The sequence below is a fragment of the Paroedura picta genome, chromosome 3 (assembly GCF_049243985.1).
Source record: "Paroedura picta isolate Pp20150507F chromosome 3, Ppicta_v3.0, whole genome shotgun sequence".
NCBI lineage: Eukaryota > Metazoa > Chordata > Lepidosauria > Squamata > Gekkonidae > Paroedura > Paroedura picta.
In genome coordinates this window covers 128,257,928-128,278,679 of record NC_135371.1, presented here as the reverse complement: position 1 = coordinate 128,278,679, position 20,752 = coordinate 128,257,928, and the positions used below count along the sequence as shown (strand labels likewise).

Genomic DNA, 20,752 nt, shown 5'->3' with positions numbered 1-20,752 from the left:
CCACAGGTGGGGGAATCTTTGGCCTCCTGAGCAGGAGCAATCGTTTTGGCCGGAACCCTGTGGTGATGTTGGGCATCATCGTCCATTTCGTGGCCTTCTATTTGATTTTCTATAACATACCAAATGATGCACCTATTGCCTCCATCTATGGAACAGACAGCATAGCATATATGGAACCAAGGTATTGCCTCCAGTGTGCTCAGCTGACATGTGAGCATCTAATCAGGGACTCGAGTCTCAACCTCATTGGATGCAAGTTGCCTTCTTTTTCAGACTGAGACCACTTTCCGCAAATCCCTGTTAGGCAGTTTGTACATTTAAGTTGCACATCTTTTCATCGTAATAACTTCTTGCACTTTGGAATTATTTATTTATTTATTCGTTTGTTTGTTTGTTTGTTTGCCACCACTCCTTGCACAACCGGCTTGTGGTGGTTTACATTAAAAAATCACAAAAAGCATAAGCCCCCCAATACAGCCAATCAATGGCAGCAACAATCCACAGTCTACTTTCCCATTGCGAACCCTTAGCAGTTGACGTTGTGCTGAAAGATAACCACAGGCAATGTCTGGCCTTGTGGGTCTGCAGATACAGAGGTATAAAGGGGTACAAAGGGGAGGGAACCAATCTTTACTACCCATGCTTCAACCAAACACCTGGTGGAAGAGCTCCATCTTTCAGGCCCTGCAGAACCCACAGAACTCCATCAGAGCTCTCAGCTCTTCTGGGAGGTCATTCCACTAGGTCAGGGCCAGGACTGCAAAGGTCCTGGCCCTGGTTGAAGCTAGCGCACATCCCGGGGCCCCGGAAAATCAGCAGATTCATACCCAAAGAACAAAAAGCCCTGTGGGGAGCATAAGGTTCCTCAGATAGGCAGGATTCAGACCACATATAGCCTTGAAGATTAAAACCAAAACCTTGAACTTGATCCAGAAGCTAACCGGCAACCAATGCAGCTGCCTCAGCATAGGCTAGATGTGGGTCCTCCAGGAAGACCTAGTGAGAACCCTTGCAGCTGCATTTTGCTCCAGTTATAATTTCTGGGTCACCTGCTATCATTAACATACATATTCACAGCCTAAACATAACAGCCTAAAGTATGAAGGGGTTTCGAATGAGGTTTCAAAAATTATGTTATTTGCTAGCTTCTCCTCCTTTCCATAGCTTAAAATGACTGTGTAATCTCACCTAATAAACATGTGAAAGGGTGCAGAATTGGTCCTGAGGAAATAGTAAGCATTTGCTGCCTGCTTTTATGTTTTATTATTAAAAGGCTATTGAGGTGCTGTCATCAGAACTGGTTACTTCAACATCAATCATTACATTTAAAGCAAATGCTTATTTCCTGCTGTGCCATCCCAGTGGGGAGAATAACACTAGGGAGAGTTTTGTGTCAAATGCTAATTAGGCTTCCAGTGTTCCCAGGCAAAAAAGGCTGCAATTTGGAATATCAAAGCAACCTGTTTTAAATATACTCAGATGGGGCTGAATAACGTGTTACAAGTTACTAGCCTAGCCCCATCTTCCATGGGGACCAAGAACCAAATAGTTACATCTCAGTTTTTGCTTTGTTACTCATGCTGACTGATGCAGTCTGCTTGTCTTCACGTATGTAAGAAGCTAGACTTTTATTATTTTATATGTGCCCATTCATATTGCTTATGTTTAGGGCTGAACCACTTTTAAAATTTCTTTAAATAAAAGTTAATATTTTTATTGGTGTGTTCTGTGGCGTGTGCGAGAGTTCTACCCAATCTTAGTCAAACTACCAGAAGGAGACTTGTTCCAGGTTCCCAGGTGCAGCAACAGGGAATCAAGTCATTCATGAGTAGCTGGAACTCTGTGGTCTTCTAACAGGTTTAGTGATTAGAGCTCAAATCCCTACTACCATAAAGCTCTGTAGGTGACATTGGGGCTATCCATTAGTTACAACCAAATCTACCTCATAGGCTTGTCTGCATACCTGAGCCCCTTGGAGAATGGGTAGGATAAAAATACAACAAAGTGATTGTACTATAGCAGTGGGAGCGAAACTATGGCACACGTGCCAGAGGTGGCACTCAGAGCCCTCTCAGTAGGCACATGCGCCATCGCCCCAGCTCAGATTTCACTGAGTCAGCCTGCACAAGGTCCGGCTTCCTGGTGCACAGAGTGGGGATGATTCCTTCCACGTGTTCTGTGGCCCAGGAAGCAATTGGCTGGCTCGGGTTGCTCAACTGGCCTGGCATCTGCAAGCATCGGCAGGAGCAGGAAGGCTGCTCTTGATGGAGCCCGGGGGGAGCAGAGCCGGGCCAGACCCCAGTGGAGATGCAAACATTGTTGCCTGCCTGTATACATGCCTCGCCTCACCGCCTCCCCTAAATGGAGCAAAGGTGAAGAGGGAAGGGAAAGATGCAGGGGAAAAAAAGGGCGGGGGACAAAACCCCAAAATAAATGGCCCAACAACAAAGGGCCCTGTTATTGTGTTTTTCTTTTAAGACAAAAGATGTTAATATGTGAGTTGTTTTTTGTAAACTCAGACCTCATTATTCAGGTTAAATTGCCATGTTCGCAATAAATAAGTGGATTTTGGGTTGCAATTTGGGCACTCTGTCTCTAAAAGGTTTGCCTTCACTGTACTGTACTGTAGGATATAGCAAAATGTTAGTTAACATATACTAAATGTCTTCAGTGAAGAAAAGCTGTAAAAGATGCTCATTCTCAGAATTATGTGGCTGTACTATGAATGTACAGTGATGACCTACACCAAGGTCCCAACTTTTTGAATCCGTGTTTACTTTTGGAATTCTAACACAGCATGCTGGGTACTGCCACAAAACGGCTCCCACAGGAGGTGGCTGCAGCTGCCAGAGCAGTGTTTTTAAAATTGCACAGCCAATTAGATCTCAAGTGGCCCATTGGAAACCTTGCTGGGTACCTGCCCTCTCTCTGGAAACATTTGGCAAGCACCAGGGGGAAAAACCTTCACTGGGTGCCTTGGCACACAAAGACATTATGTTGGGGACCCCTGACTTATACTTTGAAACTTTCCTCAGTAAATGTTCCATCGCTCGTGACAAAATAAATGATGGTACTATTTGTATGTGATACTGTTTTTTCAGCAATAGTTGTACAAGCTTTGCTTAAGTTCATTATGGCTGATGTGAGGCTCCTTTCCTTTTTAGCAAAGAAGTGGCTATTTTTTGCAGCTTCTTACTGGGTCTAGGAGACAGCTGCTTCAACACTCAGCTCCTCAGTATTTTGGGGTACCTGTATGCAGAAGACAGTGCTCCGGCTTTTGCAATCTTCAAATTCATCCAGGTAATTGCTCTCGCCAAATGGTGCAGCCAGATTGTTTTATTAGATGTGTAATTACTACTCTGAGTAATTACTATTCTTTCTGAATAATTACTACTCTGCCCCCCTCAGCCTCCCTCCTCCAACCAGCATTCCAAGCTCACCCAACCCACCGGGCCATCAGTAAGCGTTGAGTTATTGTTCTCCCCAATGTTCTATTGTTCATAGTGTTATAGTTATTATTGTGTTATTGTATACTGAGTTTTTGTACAGTTATCTCTGTTGGATGCAAACCGCCCTGAGCCTTCGGGGAGTGCAGTATATAAATGTAATAAATAAATAGTAAATAAATGCAGTATATTATTAATAGCACTTCGATATTAGGTTTTAGAAAACCCTGCTGACTGCGTAGTTTACATAAATTTAGGAGGCAGCAGGAGCCCAAGCCCTTACACTAATAGGATGTTTGGGTACCTAAATTGGGAAAATATTAAAAAGATAGTATTTGGGAACCTGAAAATAGGGATTTAAAAAAAGGCTAGTATGGAATGCATACATTTCTGGATGTGCCATATAGGAGAGTCTAAGGGGGACTGACGGTCCTGGCTCAAGGCTTTTGAGAGCCCTTAGTAGACAGTGCCTTCCCCTAATACTCCTATCACTTGTTTCATTGCTTTCTCATTACTTCTCCTTTTCCTTCCACCTGATTTCTCCTTCAGTCTCCCGGCCTTTCCATCATTGCTTTTACTTTTTTCTCCTCCCTTTCCTCGCCCACCTCTGCCACTGTTTTCTTTCTCCCATCACTGCTTTCTCCTCCCCCTTCCTCCAACTGCTTTCTCCATCCCTCCCCCAACACTCATTGCTTTTTCCCCTTCTCCTCTTCTGTTCACTGGTAATCCTTAGGATTGTGGTCATTTAAAAAAATGCTGCAATGTGCGTAGATAAAGGTAAAACATAAATATAATTGTAAAAATAACCATCAGGGTGTATATTTCACTACTCCTTTGGAGGTGCAGTTCACCCCTATTTAAATAAAGCATTTTGGATTTTCTCCATCAGGCCCCAAAGTGTAGGTTGTTTGAATTGTACTCAGGCCAGGTTTGGACTTAGATAGGTTAGCAGAGACAAAACAGAGAACAATGCAAAAGCCATCAAGTGGTGATGCAGACTGGAAAATGAAACAGCAGCGAAGGTAACAATAGGCAAGTGCCATTGGATCAAAGAGTTGTGTTTGATGTAGGCAACCATTTGCTACCAAGGTTGATTTCTAAAAAGCAGGTTTAGCAAGCTAAAGGGTTTACTCAGAAAAGTAATTTATGCCCTGGGATGTTATTAAAAGCAAATGGCGCTAAATTGTAGTTGGTATGTCACTAACCTTATGTTCCTATCTTCCCTCTTTTCTTTTCAGTCTGTCTGTGCAGCCATTGCATTTTTCTACAGCAACTACCTGCTTCTTCAGTGGCAGCTCCTGATTATGGCTGTGGTTGGGTTCTCTGGGACAATTTCCTTTTTCACTGTGGAGTGGGAAGCCCCAGCCTTTGTTGCCAAGAACGTAGATTACAGCAGCATTTAAGGAAAGCTTTTCATCATCCTGGGACAACGTTCACGGGCAAACCCTTTCTTGAAATGAGTTTTTAGCATTTGCAATGACAGAAGCATGTTTGAAGGAAATCCCTTTTCCATTGTGGAACAATGGAGACCGACTATTACTTGGCATGGGACAAGTAAGCATCAAAGTTTAGTTTTGAATTGACTAGTGCTGATGTGAAGGTTCATTCAGTACAGTATGGAGGAAGAGGGGCCCAGAAACCAGGGCACTGGGATATATTCTTCATATCATTGCCACTTACTGAGTGCCTGCCTCCCAGGTTTATGACTATCTTGCCCTTCTAAAAATGATTACTTTGCTATTTTGACTTCAGTTATTATGTCTGAAATTTGGTACAGCTGTTTAGTAAGAAATTTTCCTGTGTTTAGGTTTTGTACACTACAACACAGGTATGGAAGACTAATTCATTTCATGGAATTTTGCAGAAATTGTATACAGGCTCTAAAGCTTTTTGTTGTTAATTTACCAATCCCATTTTCTCCAGAAACATTTACCTTACAAGATGAACTATCATTTGTGTTGGAAAAAAATAATGTATTTATGGGATAAGAAGCATAAGGGAATTAAATATATTTGCGCACACTGCTTTGCTAATTTTATGTAGTCTAATCAGAGGCAACAAATCATTAAAATCCCAGTCATCTGAGAGTATTTATTTTTACTCAGGATCAAGTTTATGATTTTTGTTGCTGTAAGACTGTTTAAGAAATGGTTTCCAAAGAGGCCCCCTAATGACATTATCATAATGCATTTACAAATCTGTAAATACCTTGGTGGCTTAACAGTATTCAGTGGAATTTGTCATGTGCATAAAATCATTTGGATGCCTGAATTCAGTATAAGATTAAGGGAAATGCCATGAATTGTTTTAGCCACATTCACATCTGTTCATTGATTTGTCACAACCTCAGGGCACAGTCTTCCCTTATGAATATATTTTCTATGTATCTGAAGAAGTGTACATGCACATGAAACCTTATACTCAGAATTAATCCTTGTTGGTCTTAAAGCTGTCACAGGATTCAAACTTGTGCTGTAATATATTTTAATGTATTCATAGAGTAAGACAGTGGCCTGGCTCTAGACTAGCATTTCTGTAGGTGCAAGGATTTCTGTCCACAGAGCAGAAAGTCCCTCTCTCTGCAGTAGCCTGAAATCCCCCCCCAAGGAAAAAATCCCTTTCAAGTTGCCACAAGATAGAGGAATCAAGAAAGTTGCATTCCTCAAGTAGAAATCCTTGTGCCACAGAAATGCTAGAATGGGATTCAGTAAAGCAATTTGTGATTTCACCACTGTTAGGACCAGGAAAGGGACACTGTGAAAGCAGCAGAAACAGGAGTTTTGGGGCCAGTTTAGATGTTTTGGATTTTCTGCACTGAAAGCATGCCAGTACATGTTTTCTTCGAAATAAAAGTCCCCTCTGTGTTAAAATTAGGCTTATGCCTAAGTAAGTGTTGGTAGGGTTGCTACCTTAATATGTAAATGTAGGTAAGTGGATGAAAACCATGTGTCAAATTGCACATGTTTTGTTATGATCCTGTGCATGCACTCCCACTGTGTTACAGAAAGTGCAGTTCAGGGGTATCCCAAAAAAAATCATTAGTTTACATAATTTTTCCAGTTTTTTTTTTTTAAATAAAGAATGAGAATTGCCTACACAATTTATTCCAAGGAAATAATTTTCCAAGAACATTGTTGGAAGGGAGCGAAGTGTTGCTGTTCTGGGCAGAGAGATGAAAATGATGCTTTTGGAGAAACCGAAGCCAATTCCACATGGAGGGCGTAGCGTCGGGCTGCTCCCCGGTGTTTCCACTGGGAGATGGTCATACTGCCACACACAGTACTGTCCCGCCAACATTTCCCCCATGCGACCCAGAGTACTGCAGCTGAATGAGGGTGCTGGGTGGTGATGCATTGGGGGGCCCATCCCGATTCCTGCTGTGGAACCTGGATTGTCTGCTGACACACAGTCAAGCGCCCCGGCTGCTTACCAGAATGCCAGAAATATCTGCGTTCCCTTGCTCTGTGGCTTCCGGATGCCTGGGTGAGGCTGGCAGCAGGGTGGCCCCCACCCGGTATTAACATGTGGCATCAGAAGTTTCCCCCACCTCTGGACAAATAGTATGTCAGGGCGTTGTCCTCATGCAGAATCGGCCCCAGTAAGGCATTTCTCACATGCAAGCCTTAGTGAGGTAAATAAGCTCTTCAGTGGGCTTGTGCCAGAGGGAATGCTCCGTGGATTGTGTTCATATTCTTAAAGTGGCTCACTTGAATTCAGTAGATTTGTGTGGAAAAGGTGGTTTAAGGCTTGCAGGATTGCATGTAGAGCTTTTTCAATATATAGTGGAAATTTGCCTTTTGCATGCTCTTTGTGGACTTTTGTGTTCTGTAAATTAGATAAGAAAACCACAATTTTTAACTGCATCTCTTTCTGTACTGTTGTGATGAGCGATAGAAAGTAATTACACAGCTGCAATCCTTTGTGCATTTACTTGGGAATAAGCCCAGTTAAAAGTAGGATTTGCATTTGAGCGAACATGATTAGCTTGACCAATTCTAAACCTGCTTGCCAAGAAGCAACTTCCATTCCATGGTAGCCAAAACCAGTGTATAACTTGTGTTCAACTCCAGAGGACATGCTTTCTACTGGAATACATTTGATTAGGCTGCAGAGTTTCAAACTGTTTGCTTCAGAGGCAGCCAGTTACCTGTAAAAGTTCTAATAGTATAATATATAGATCATGGAAAGACTGTAGCACATGGAGCACTTTTAAGGGATCTAGCAGCTCCTACACTGGGTTCATTATTTAATGCATGCTCCTGCCCTAATTTTACCTTGGAGGCAAAACCAAATTTACCAAAGAAATTCAGCCATTTTTTTTTATTTTGCAGCAAATTGAACTGTCAGGCAGAGTGCTAACAGTAGCCCATCATACCTGTTATGGCACTCCAGTTCCCATTTTGGCTGTTTTAACTGAGCATCTATTTATTTATATTCAGTCAGTCAGTATGTTTATTCCATCAATTGACCCATATAAATAATACATCTATAAAAACTGCAATCAATTATGAAAGTTAATTGATATGAGTTGTAAAAAATACAAGAGTATTGCTACATTAAAATATTAAGATAATAAAACAATGTTAAAAAATGCATTGTTGGAAACAATTGTAGGTAGGGGGGAAATGGTTATAACATGTAAAGGAGAAGAAGGGGGAAGAAACCTCAGGGAAGTTAACTGCAGGGAGTTGTTTTTATTTCAATGTATATACCGCCGTTCCTTGGTGGGGTTGGTGTGGCTGAGAGAGCCCTGATATTACAGCTCGGTCAGAACAGCTTTATCAGTGCTGTGGTGAGCCCAAGGTCACTTAAGCTGGTTACATGTGGGGAATCGGGGAATCAAACCCAGCTCGCCAAGCTGGCTCTCCAGTTCAGAAATTGGAATTAAAAAAATAGGAAATCATTAAGAGCAAGATAATACAAGAAACACTGGAATAGACAATCTTATTCCCTTTATGAAGATGTGTTCCTGCACAATGATTATAAAGAAATGCCCTCCTGAAGAATTCTGTTTAGTATCGTCTGGAGTATGGAAGGCTTCCTGAGCTCTTGCGACCATTCTGCAGGATGGGCAGCCACGACAGGTAATGCTCGGACACTGGCACCCATTTGCAGGGTGGCACTTTCAGAAAGTCCTTCTGATGAGTGGAGCTGTTGTGGAAGAGCACAGCAAGAGCGATCGCCCTGCAGATATGAAGGCCAAAAGCCATAAAGAGCTTTGCATATGGTGGACAGTTCCCTGAACTGGACCTGCTAATGAATGGACTGACGGCTGAATGGATGTGATATACATAATCTGCCTTGCTCCAATGCTGTGACATCCTGTCCCAAATGGAACTGACAAGCTGACTTCAATAGCCGATGCATGTACAGCGCATTAAAATCATCTAGTTTTGAGCTTGCTGTGGCAGGGATCCAGGTGATCAGGGTGGCTGAGTCAAGGGCAGCAACTCTCTTCTGGGCTAAATTAAGATGGAAGGAAGTTTTTTGCAGCTGCATTAACTTGCTTCTCCAGTATTAACATTGTTTCAGTATAACCACTAGCCTTAAGCAAGTCAGCAAGGGTCAGCTGAGCCCCATCAAGACATCAGCCTTCCTAACCAGCTTCACCTCTGCCGTGGGAGGATAAGTAAGCAAATTAAGGATGCAGGCTGAAGTGGGGAAACATCCCTCAGCCCCATTCATTTTGATGAACTTAGAAGAGTGTTTAGCCAGGCACTGTGAGATACCGAAGGCTGTGGTCTTCTATTTCTTGGGAATAAGTCCCGTGGGACATAGTGGGATTCACTCGAGAGGAAACTTGCATAAGGTTAGATTTCATAAGATGCACGGAAAAGGAGCCATTTTTCACAGACCTCCATGTACGAATTGAAGCCTAGCAATATTATGCTCTACTTGAGTTAGGAAAGCAGATGTGCTAGCAATTTGTGGCTTGTTATCTACTATGACTGATTTTAATAATCTCTTTACTGCTCCAATGGAACTTTTTGTGCCCCCTGGGTCCTCCATTCCTTATATTGCATTTGTGACCTCAGTGTGAACATGTGTGCAACGAATACAACTTGTGAGGTATGGACAGAGCTAGATTCCTGCTTACATCTGTAGAGGAGTGAGTCATGGGCATTTGTGAAAACTATTGATTCCGGGAAGATATGGCAGTAACCTTGATGTTATGGTGGTCATGGTGGAATTTTTAAAATCCTGGATATAAAAGTTATGCCATCCAGAAAGTTCTGACTGTAGGGGATGGGTTCCCTCTGCTCAGTTGCCCTTGCTAATGTACTGAGTTGAACAATTGTAATATTTAGGGTTTTTTGGCATATTGAATCCTGTTATTGAAAATTAATGGCTTTCTCCTTTAAAAACAAGATAAATGGGAAGCTGGGCTGGTTTTCTTCAAAATGGTATTTGGTTTTCATCATTATTGCATGAAAGATGAAGAAGCAGAAAGGAGATTGGTGCTTTAAATAGGGAATTGCTCATGCTGTCACATTAGAAGGAAATTGCTATTTATGAAAGTCGCTTGCTGAAAGGATTTCAGAGGGCAGCTGTGCTGGTCTGCAGTAGAACCAGTAGCACCTTCAATACCAACCAGAGTTTCAGGGTATATGTGTTTGGGGGCCAAAGCTCATCAGATATGAGTAGGAATGGAGATCTGAGTGTTTATATCCCAGACAGAAGGTGTGAGGGATGTTGTAAAGAGTGCCTGTAAAGGATGCAAAGGTACAATGCATATTGCAATCAGCTTGAGTAGGGCAGAGGAGAAATGCTTGGGGGTATTTCTGAATGCAACATAACCGACATGTTGACTTCAGCTACCCCATCCTATGCAATGGTTTCTACAATCTGGCAAGCCCAATTTTTCATGTAGAAACAACTACCTCTTATGTGTTTTATGATTTCTTTCAGGATTATATTTTTCTGTGTTGTGCTTCATGAATGTTAAGGCTGATAAATCACACCTCTGCACTTGAGAGGAATGCAGGAATATGAGCTGAGATGATCCGACAAAGCTAGCAAGGTACTGAATATCTTGCTTCGAGAATTGCATAAGAGGAATCTTCTCTCACATGTACATTGCCCATGGCAATTCTTGACTCTTGCTGGTCATATCTAACCTTGGGCAAGACTCTTCTCTGTCTACAGGCAGAGCTCAGCAAACACACTTAAGAAGCTGCCATTTATTTGGCCAAGAGTCACATCAGCTGGCAGTCCAGCTAGTCTCTTACTAGTAACACTATGTTGTTAGGTGCGAAGTCGTGTCCGACCCATCGCGACCCTATGGGCAATGATCCTCCAAGTAACACTTATAGGGGCAGCAATTTCAATCCTGCTTGCTCTAAAGGTTCTCAGCACTGCTTCCTGGACACAGCATTTTGGGGAGGCTAAGCAATAAACAAGAGCCTCTTGTGGCGCAGAGTGGTAAGGCAGCAGTCATGCTGTCTGAAGCTGTCTGCCCATGAGGCTGGGAGTTCAATCCCAGCAGCCGGCTCAAGGTTGACTCAGCCTTCCATCCTTCTGAGGTCGGTAAAATGAGTACCCAGCTTGCTGGGGGGTAAATGGTAATGACTGGGGAAGGCACTGGCAAACCACCCCGTATTGAGTCTGCCAAGAAAACGCTAGAGGGCGTCACCCCAAGGGTCAGACATGACTCGGTGCTTGCACCTTTACCTTTAAGGAATACACCTTGAAGTCACTGCAGCTCGTTGTACATTGTGGGACTAGACTATCTTGCCTCCTCATAGGATAAACAAAAAGTTTGTTCCCAGGCTGGTCTGTCAGCTAAATCAGAATTAAGGACCATGTCCCAATGGAGATAGAAGTATTCATATATTTCTCACAGATGAGCCATGCAGCCCAGATGAAAGTGCCACAAAATAAAACTATACACAGGGCCAGAAATACTGGGGGGGGGGGGAGCTGATGAGCCACCAAACCAGAGACAATGCCTGCATAGGGCAAATTTAAATAGCCCCCTGGGCTTTGCAGCCCATGCCCACGGGGTGACTCAGCCTAAGAGAGCTGAAGAACTGGCCAGCCCTTTCTGCTATCTTCCAAGCACTACCAATTTCTCTACCTGATTTTTTAAAATCATGCTGCCCTTCTTCTGTCCCCAGCAGACATGTTTGGGGAAGTGTGTAGTTATTAATCATAGATTGCCTTCTCTAAAGTCGAAAGTAAGATCCATTTGCCTCATTCCCTGCTTTCATGTGGTTCCAGCATTAATTGGACCATTTGCGCAGCATATTACATCTTCTGTCCCAGTCAGATCTCAAAAGGGCATGCAGCACAGCTTTTTCACTGTCTCAGCCTAATGCTCCATGCTGGGAGCTCTGCCTGGCTCCCTCCCTTCAGGCATTTCAGGGCTAGCTGAAGATGTTTTCACTGGTAAAAGGTTTGTGCAGGCTACTGCTGAACTGTTCCTTATTTGAGCTCCTGGTGCCGACAAATGGCTCTCCCTCTCTGATTTTGTTATTGTTTTGCCATTTTAACGCTGCCTTGTTTTACTACTATTTGTCTCTCTGTGTTGCTTTGAATACCCCAAATTGGATTGTAAAGGTGACAAACATTCAATTAATACTTCTAGAACTGGGGACATTCTGAAAGCTACATTTCAGCTTGTTTGCTAAAGCAGTGGCTGTAACAGATGGGTTTTAATTATTTGGCCCTATTATAAAAAAGCAATAATCTTTCATAATTCTGAGTTCTGTGATTAAGATGTACACGAGAGTACTTTGTGTCCTCAGCCCAGGTTGAAGAAGAAGAAGAAGAAGAGTTGGTTCTTATATGCCGCTTTTCTCTACCCGAAGGAGGCTCAAAGCGGCTTACAGTCGCCTTCCCATTCCTCTCCCCACAACAGACACCCTGTGGGGTAGGTGAGGCTGAGAGAGCCCTGATATCACTGCCCGGTCAGAACAGTTTTATCAGTGCCGTGGCGAGCCCAAGGTCACCCAGCTGGTTGCATGTGGGGGAGCGCAGAATCGAACCCGGCATGCCAGATTAGAAGTCCGCACTCCTAACCACTACACCAAACTGGCTCTGAGAGGTGCTTCACAGGTTTGCAGGGCTTCCCTTCTGCTCCTCACCAACATCCTCTGGAGGGTCATTTTATGCATGCCTGAAATTCAGATTGAAATGATTCCAAGGTTGTGAACTGTTTTCTCTGAAATGGACCAATAATGAATGGTGCAGGGAGAGAAAGAAAGAAAGCCTCAACTCAGTGGCTTGAGCACAGGAAGACTTATTAAAGTGCTCTGAGGCACTAGTTAGTGGGCTTGCCTGTCAAAGCTGCTGGTGATATGTCAGTAAACTAGAGTTTTCCATATAATGGGTAGAAATTGCTAATAATAATAATAATAATAATAATAATAATAATAATAATAATAATAATAATAATAATAATATAACAACAACAATATTACAAGTAAATAAATACATGTAGTAAGCCAATAAGAAATCTTGCGGCCTTTGGATGGCCTTAGTGCAAGAATAAAAATTATTGAGGGGGTGACAGTGAATTTAATTGCACATTGTTCATACTCCCTCACAATACCTACTATTGAGATAAACAAGCATCAGGAGGATTGCATGGACTTTGCAGACTCAGGGCTATTTTTTGCAGAATTCTAGTAATAGAATCGCTGCCGAAAGTAATGGATGTAGAATTCCAGAGAATAAGCTATAGACACAAAGCTTATGAGGAAATATTGTTCTCCCATATGGGTTCGTCTGACCATTTGTATTCCTCATAATAATTTGGGTAGCCAACTCTGGCTCTGGAAATTCCTGGATATTTGAGGATTACCAGTCCCTCCAGAGAAATTCTGAATTCTATGGTCAAATAATAAAATTCCAGCAGTAAGGAAATACACATTCATCTGTTAACATGGATTGCATGTTTCAATGGATTTAATGAGTATATTAATTAACTAATGTGTTAATTGCAGTTTGAAAATTATCCTTACTTTAATCAGCAAGACACCACTGTACAAGTTACACAGATTTCTCCTCTCTCTGCCAAATGCGATGAAACATTAAGGACCAGTTTGCATCCAAAGCTAGCCTCTATGTTGATGATATAGCTCTTCTTGATGATACAGCTCTTCTTCCTTTACCTGAAGAAGAAGAAGAAGAGTTGGTTCTTATATGCCGCTTTTCCCTACCCAAAGGAGGCTCAAAGCGGCTTACAGTCACCTTCCCATTCCTCTCCCCACAACAAACACTCTGTGGGGTGGGTGAGGCTGAGAGAGCCCTGATATCACTGCTCGGTCAGAACAATTTTATCAGTGCTGTGGCGAGCCCAAAGTCACCCAGCTGGTTGCATGTGGAGGAGTGCAGAATTGAACCTGGCATGCCAGATTAGAAGTCCGCACTCCTAACCACTACACCAAACTGGCTCTCTGGAAAGATTCTGCACTTGTTCCACTCAAAAACCTGAATCCACTGAGCATGTTTTCTTTTACTGCGACCAACACAACCTCCATAATGAATGACTCTCGATACCATTAATGAGAGGAGATTCCTCCCTGAATACCAAGAAGATAACTAATTATTTTCTTCAAGACCGTCACCATCAGAAAAGCAAAATCATTGCCAGATTTCTCCCTATTCAAACATCACAATAAATCCTCTTGATTGTCCAAGTTTGAACTCTGATTTACTCCACTTTGATTTACGATCTAGTTTTATTGTTTTAACTATGCCAATAAAGGTATTGAATTTGAAATAACTTTTCTGTCTAGGTCAGTTCTAGGTCTTTGTAAAGATTTTAAGCTGTTTGCTTGTTGTTGTCATGTGGAGGGATTAACTATCAATTTTTCTAAGTCTAACTGTCGCTATGAAAGGAAATGGTGCCAAGAAACTGGTAGGCAAAATCACAGAACGCCAGCTCACTTACTTTGGCCTTATCATGCAATCCAACCCAATGGAGAAAGCAATTATGCTAGGATTCGTCAGTGGAAAAAGGAAACCAGGCTGACAGAGGGCATGGTGCTTGGATGCGATCGGGATGGACACCAGCCAGAACACTGTATGGCTGAGGGAGGCGGTCAGGGATCGTGGATCATAGTGGCGGCTGTGCCAGGGGGTCACCAAGAGTCGGACTTGACTGAATGGCTGACAATGACAACAACAAGGCAAGAAATATTGTAGTTGGCCTAAATTAGATCAGGAATTGGAGCAAGTTGATATTTTTAGTTAACTTTTTGCTATTTTTCAATTCAACATATCCTGGAATCTAGAAGCTGCTGTCAGACTGGCAATCAACTCTGCTAGCTGCTGTTACTTGATTCTTTTTAACTCTAGCTCTCAGCATATTCCTGCTGCCCATGCTGCTTATAAGGCTAAAGTTGATGCTCAGTTGTTATATGCAGTTCCAGCTTGGATTGAAACAGTTAATGAAGATTAGGATAACCCATGGTTGAAATCTTGGCAAAATCTTTGGGAGTAGCTTTTCAGGCCAAATCTGGCCCTGTTCATCTGCTAGGTTGAAATAGCCCAAACAACTGAACTGAACTGGACAAGTCTGGGAAATGTTCAGGAGGGTACCTCCCCAAACCACAATTCAGAGGGCATGAACCAGGCCAAATTCATGATGAATTGTGGCTCATGAACGGGGTTGCATCCATCTATAGTAATGAGGAAAAATAGATACTAGAAAGAATATAATTAAGGAGTAGTTGGGCCAAATTCTGCATGGAAATATCAGGAAATACTGGGAAGAATTTAATTTATAAGTAGCTGGGTCAAAAGCACAGTGTTTCAAATACTTTTTCTAATTTTGTAGGTTTGAGGAGAAACTTTAAAAAATGCTATGTCTGCTGGAAGGCTGTTAAAGAAATCCGGTATACTTTTGTGTGTTTCTTTTGGGGACTGATTGGTTGATTAAAATGCTATTTCAGTACAAGATCATCTCTGAATAATGAATCATTGCAATGTGACAAGCATAAAACAATGAACAGAGATTAAGAGGGAGACACAAAAGGTTAAACGTACCTCCAACAGGCAGGCAAAGCTACTGGGACTTGCCTATCCCGTACGCCAGAAGGCAAAATTTGGAAACTTTGTGGATTATCTCCTAAGAGTAGTCTGCAAAGAGGAAAGAGACATAAAGTTGCTCAGATCTTCCTGGTATATTGACAGAATTGGGGCAATATCCTGATGTCGGATCTCATTATAGAATGAGCAATGCAGCAGAACATGTTCCATAGACTCTATTTTTCCTGTATGACATGGGCAAAGCCGTTGAGTGAGCGGGGGCACAATGGATGCCTTCTAGAAGGGCCATGGTCAAAGGGGCTAGACCCACTGGATTGAAAATGAGTTTTAGTCTTTAGGTGGATGCAAGTAGCCACATATATATCTTAAAGGAGATCAGTCTCTAGTCTGAGAAGGGCATTTGGAATACATTGCAGAATTCCAAAAACCATTTGTAGGAACTCAGAATGCATCGCTTCCAGTAGGCGCCTTTCTTACAGATCTGGAAACCATGCAATAGCCGAGTGACAACCTTTCCTTGGGAAACTTTGATTGCTGCTGGAATAAAGGAGGCCCTTTTTGTGAAGAGGAATCTTGAAATGGCATAGGTTGCTTTGTTGGCAGCTTCTCCAGCATGCATTGCCTGAGCTCTCCAGTGTCCAGACAACTGGAAGACTATGCCAAGGGATCTGAAGATTTTTTTGGTGTATTTCTTTAGACTATATATTGAAGGTGTTAACACGGCCTCACCATGTTTTTGTTTTCCTTCTTAATTTAATGATTTTGGTCACTGAAGCATGCAGTCATATGTCTGTATTGTACTGTAGCTTGGTAGGCTAGAATCTTTTAAAGAAAAAAAATCCTTGGGCCAATGTTTTTAAATTTTCCTTTTTACATGCTGTTTCTCTTGGTTATGACTGGACAGTTTTGTGGGATAATGTCTTTTCCCCATGAAAGCATAGCCAATACTGCCTTTTTTCTTTCTGTTTTCCTTTTTAAAAAATAGTATGTTATTTTATTCTGTGTTATTTACAGGGTCTTTAAAAAACAACCTGACTGCCTATTTAGCAAAAAACAGATTTTTACTCTTGGCTATCTCCTGTTTTGTTTAAGATAACAGCCCCCAAAGTGGTGGTGATAATAGGAATTCATCAAAACTCCATGGCAGCAACTTTAAAGGGAAAAAGGGCAACTGCACAGACTCTATGGAACACTATGAAGCTATAAAACACACCCAGGTATATGTTTACGTTTGAATTGCATGATGCTTTTGTGGTGTTCGTGACAAAAATGCAGAGTGGGGTGAATTCACAATGACATTTGCCAGGGAGCCAGGGGCTGGGTTTAAGCTGGAAATTTTTCATTAATTTTTCTCTCTTCATAGAGCATAACTCCTAAAAGAGCCTCAAACCAGAGCTACCTGCAACAACAGCCGAGTCTATGCCACAATCTGACAGCAAAACCACAAAGCATACAACAGACCTGTATGAAAGGATCCTCAAAGTTGCCCAAACCAAAATCAAAAAGAACACATACAGATCAAACTGACAGCAAATGGAAACAAAAGGGGTGTGGTTTCTTGCCGCCCTGCAAGAAACAGAAAGTGGGCATTACACGCCCTGATAATGCTTTTAAAACTATGTGTGAGAGGACATAGCAAGAATTATGGCTCATACAAAAGATCAGATGGAAACTTTGGCTAGACAAGCACCTAGTTTGCAGATGCATGTCACTGTGCTTTAAAAGCTATGGAAATCATCCAGACTGCAGCTACTTTCTATGACAGCAGGCTAAAAGTTTTTAAAAAAGGATCTCACATGTAAAAAAGAAGGCACAGTGGGTCAGAGAGTACTGGCCCACACACACCAAAGGAAAGGCAGACATTTAAAACTGAAAAAGTTATGGCAGAGATTTATACTAAAACACCTAATAATACTAAAATTATAACAGCTTGAAGTTGCTCCAGATACTTAAACTGCCCTGGAAAGCAGCAGCAAAGGTCCTTATGGGGGCTCAATGGAAAGCATGTATTAGCCCTGTGCTCTCCCAACTGCACTGGCTCCTGGGCTGATTCTGCACTTTGTTTATTCCATTGTGGATCCTGCTGAATTCAGATCAATTTGAACTCGGGTCTTCCTCTATCTCCCTCCGTCCCCCATTAAAACAGAAAAGTGTTCTGCACATGATTAGGGAAGCTCAGAAGGGGGGGAGGAGCCAAGTGCAGTAGGAGTCTATTTCTTTTCTTGAATGGGGAGGGGGGGAGGATTGGAGACAGCAGAGGAGGGGGAATAAATCCAAGAGGCAAATCTCTGCCAAGAGAAGTTAGGGCTTCCCCTTTAAGGGAAGCATTGCAACCTGGGAAGGAGGAAGCCTTTGGACTGACGCCCTGGCCAATCAGTGCTTTCCTACAGCGTTGGAGGCTCAGCAGCAAGTTATTTCAGGGAAAGCAGACAGCTGCACACTTACTCATGCCCACTCCAGAATATTGTGGGGGAAAGGTTGGGGGAAAGGTTGCAGAGGGAAAATTTAAATCGCCCAAAATCAAAATGGAAATTGCATTCAGTCTCTAATCTGGAGATGAGCTATAATTCCAGGGGGTTCCCAGGTCCTGCCTTGAAGCTAGCACTCCTAGGCATAGGGTGGCCAGTTACCAGGTTCTGGCTGGAGATTTCCCAGAGTCTGGCCTCCAGACTGCTTTGAAAGGTGGACTCTATGGCATTATAGCTTCACAGAGTCACCCTTCAAATCTTTCCTAAGCTCTACCTCCCAAATCTCCAGGAATTTCCAAACCCAGATCTGGGAACCATGGGTGACCTCTATAGAAGTAAGTGCATGCAGACAGAGAAGAACCTTCTATTCTGACCAGCTAGAAGGGAGGGGAAATCTTTTCCTGAAAATAACTCTGAAAATAACAAATCTACAAGTGGAATTGTCCAACAAACCAGTCGGTTTAAGAGTTTTGTGTAACACCCTAGACCTTCCTAATGCCGCGACCCTTTACTACTTTTCCTCGTATTGTGGTGACCCCCAACCATAAAATTATGCAAGTGTTCTTTCACAGAAATTAAACCAAAACTGACCAATGGTGTGAAGATCCATTGTTCATGATTGTATATAATTTTTTTTCTCGGTTCGGTTCTGCCTCCTGTCCCACCATGCTGATCTCGCTCTTTTCTGCTGCTCCAGACAGATGAATGCTCTATCTTGATCTACCCCACAAGGCTTTTGTGTAGATGGCGCCCCTCCTGGCCAAGCCGCTTGCCCTGCTGCAACCCCTGTGAAAGGGTCGTTCGATTCCCAAAGGGGTCCTGACCCCCCAAGTTGAGAACCACTGCCTTAGACAGTCTAGAAATGGGGGCAGGGAATGTAAACAAAGCATTCCCCCTTCCTTTGCGACCTCAGCAGTGTACTGCCTTCCCTACATCTGCACCACAGTTCCCAAGTGTCAATGTTAAGAATGCACATGTAGATTTGTAATTAGTGATCCACTTACAAAAGGAGCCCCAGGGAATTCTGCCATTATTAGTACTGGAGAATTCTGCCATTATTAGTAGTGGAGAATATTCTGTATTGTACATTCCCAAGCTGGAAAAAAAGAAAGAAAACAATTAGAAAGTTTACCCTTTTAATATGTTGTGGTAGTTTTTGTTTCTTCCTTCCTTCAATATCAAGCCCTGTAATCCCCAAATAGATTCTCAGTAAATTGATATTTCTTAAGCATGTATTTCCTAGTTCTAATTGATGAAGAATTCCTGCAAGTTTATGAACTTTGACACTGTCCAGAAAACAGCAGTATGTTTGGGTTTCCTGATGCAGAGCAGCAATAACAATGCCTGGTAAATGCCTTGTATTACTTCCATGATTTGTCTTTGTTGTGTGTAGTATGCTTGGCTTTTATCATTCTGAGCTCCTTCAAGCAGGTCTGGAGAGGCAGGGTACAAATTTTCTAATTAAATAAATACAGAGAGAAATCCTTGTGTGTAAGGAAGAGTAGTAGGAAGAGGAAGAAGAGCTGGGACTTATATGTCACTCTTCTCTACCCGAAGGAGTCTCAAAAGTGGCTTACAATCACTTTCCATTTCCTCTCCCCACAACAGTCACCCTGTGAGGGAGGTGAGGCTGAGAGAGCCCTGATTTTCCTGCTCATCCTGCTTATCAGTGCTCTGGTGAGCCCAAGGTCACCCAGCTGGTTGCATGTGGAAGAAGAGCGGAGAATCAAACCTGGCTCACCAGAGTAGAAGTCCATGCTCCTAACTACCACACCAAGCTGGTTCTCCAAGTAGGCTTATATCAATTACTAGTACTTAAGCCTGCTCTACCCTAAATACAGCGGGCGCTAGAAGCCCTCCTTGGGGCGCCCCTCTCCCTGCTGCAAAACCCTCTCCCTGGCCCCCTCCCGCCCCAGGCTCCTGGCTTTGTGGCTGGGAAAGGAGCTGGGTCAGCACATCTGCAACGCGCTGGCCCAGCTCCTTTCCAGGCTGCAAAGCCCTCTCCCCGGCCCCTCATGCCCCAGGCTCCTGGCTTCATGGCCCTCTCCCGCCCCAGGCTCAGCCCCACTTCCCTGACAAGGTGACTGTTATGGGGAGAGGAAGGGAAAGCAATTCTAACCTGCTTAGAGACACCTGAGGCCTGCTGGGTAACTGTGGGCTATTTTCAGTTCTTATAGAGCTCTCAGTCCCCATCCCTGGCAGGATGACTGTTATGGGGAGAGGAAGGGAAGGCGATTTTAAACTGGTTAGTGATACCTGAGGCCTGCTGGGTGACTGTGGGACATTCCCAGTTCTCTCAGACCCCACATCCCTCACAGGTTTTCTATTGTGGGGAGATGAATGGAAAAGGTATTTGTAAACCACTCTGTGACTCTTTTTGGTAGTAAACAACAGGGTACAAAAATCCAGCTCTTCTTCTTCTAAGGAGCAACCGTGAAAGAAGCATGTGGGCACATAACATTATATCAATAGTAAAAAAATGGAGACAGAAGGAGCAGGGCCACAAAACTAGGAGGAATTGGTTGCCATGTAATCTCCCCCTAAGCAGAGTCTCCAGTCTGATTTTCCCTTCACATATCTGAAGACATGGCTCTTGAAAGCTCATCTGTAACCACTATGCCACAATTCCCAAAGGTCAGTCCTCTCCCACACTCAACTAACATTCCAAACCACAGGTTCTTGACACCCATCTCTCCACACCCATGCCCTCATTTGTCACCATGCCACCACAACACCCCCCCTCCAACACACATATTCAATCTCATGCCCTTACAGACTGGACAACCCTTAGGGCCATTCCGCACCAGGATCTATGTGGCAAATTGGTTGCGGGACGAAAAA

General features: G+C 43.0%; 1 protein-coding gene across 5 annotated transcripts in view; it reads left to right on the top strand.

Annotated features, from left to right (window-relative positions):
• Positions 1 to 5,536, top strand: part of MFSD11 (major facilitator superfamily domain containing 11) — a 39,872-nt gene extending 34,336 nt beyond the window's left edge. For all 5 annotated transcript variants that reach the window (XM_077327667.1, XM_077327666.1, XM_077327669.1 and 2 more), the window contains exons 12-14: positions 7 to 181; positions 3,165 to 3,300; positions 4,685 to 5,536. In XM_077327667.1, coding sequence (XP_077183782.1) covers positions 7 to 181; positions 3,165 to 3,300; positions 4,685 to 4,849 — 476 coding nt within the window. In that variant the 3' untranslated portion in view covers positions 4,850 to 5,536. The remainder of the gene's footprint in view (positions 1 to 6; positions 182 to 3,164; positions 3,301 to 4,684) is intronic.
• The last annotated feature ends 15,216 nt before the right edge of the window (positions 5,537 to 20,752 follow it).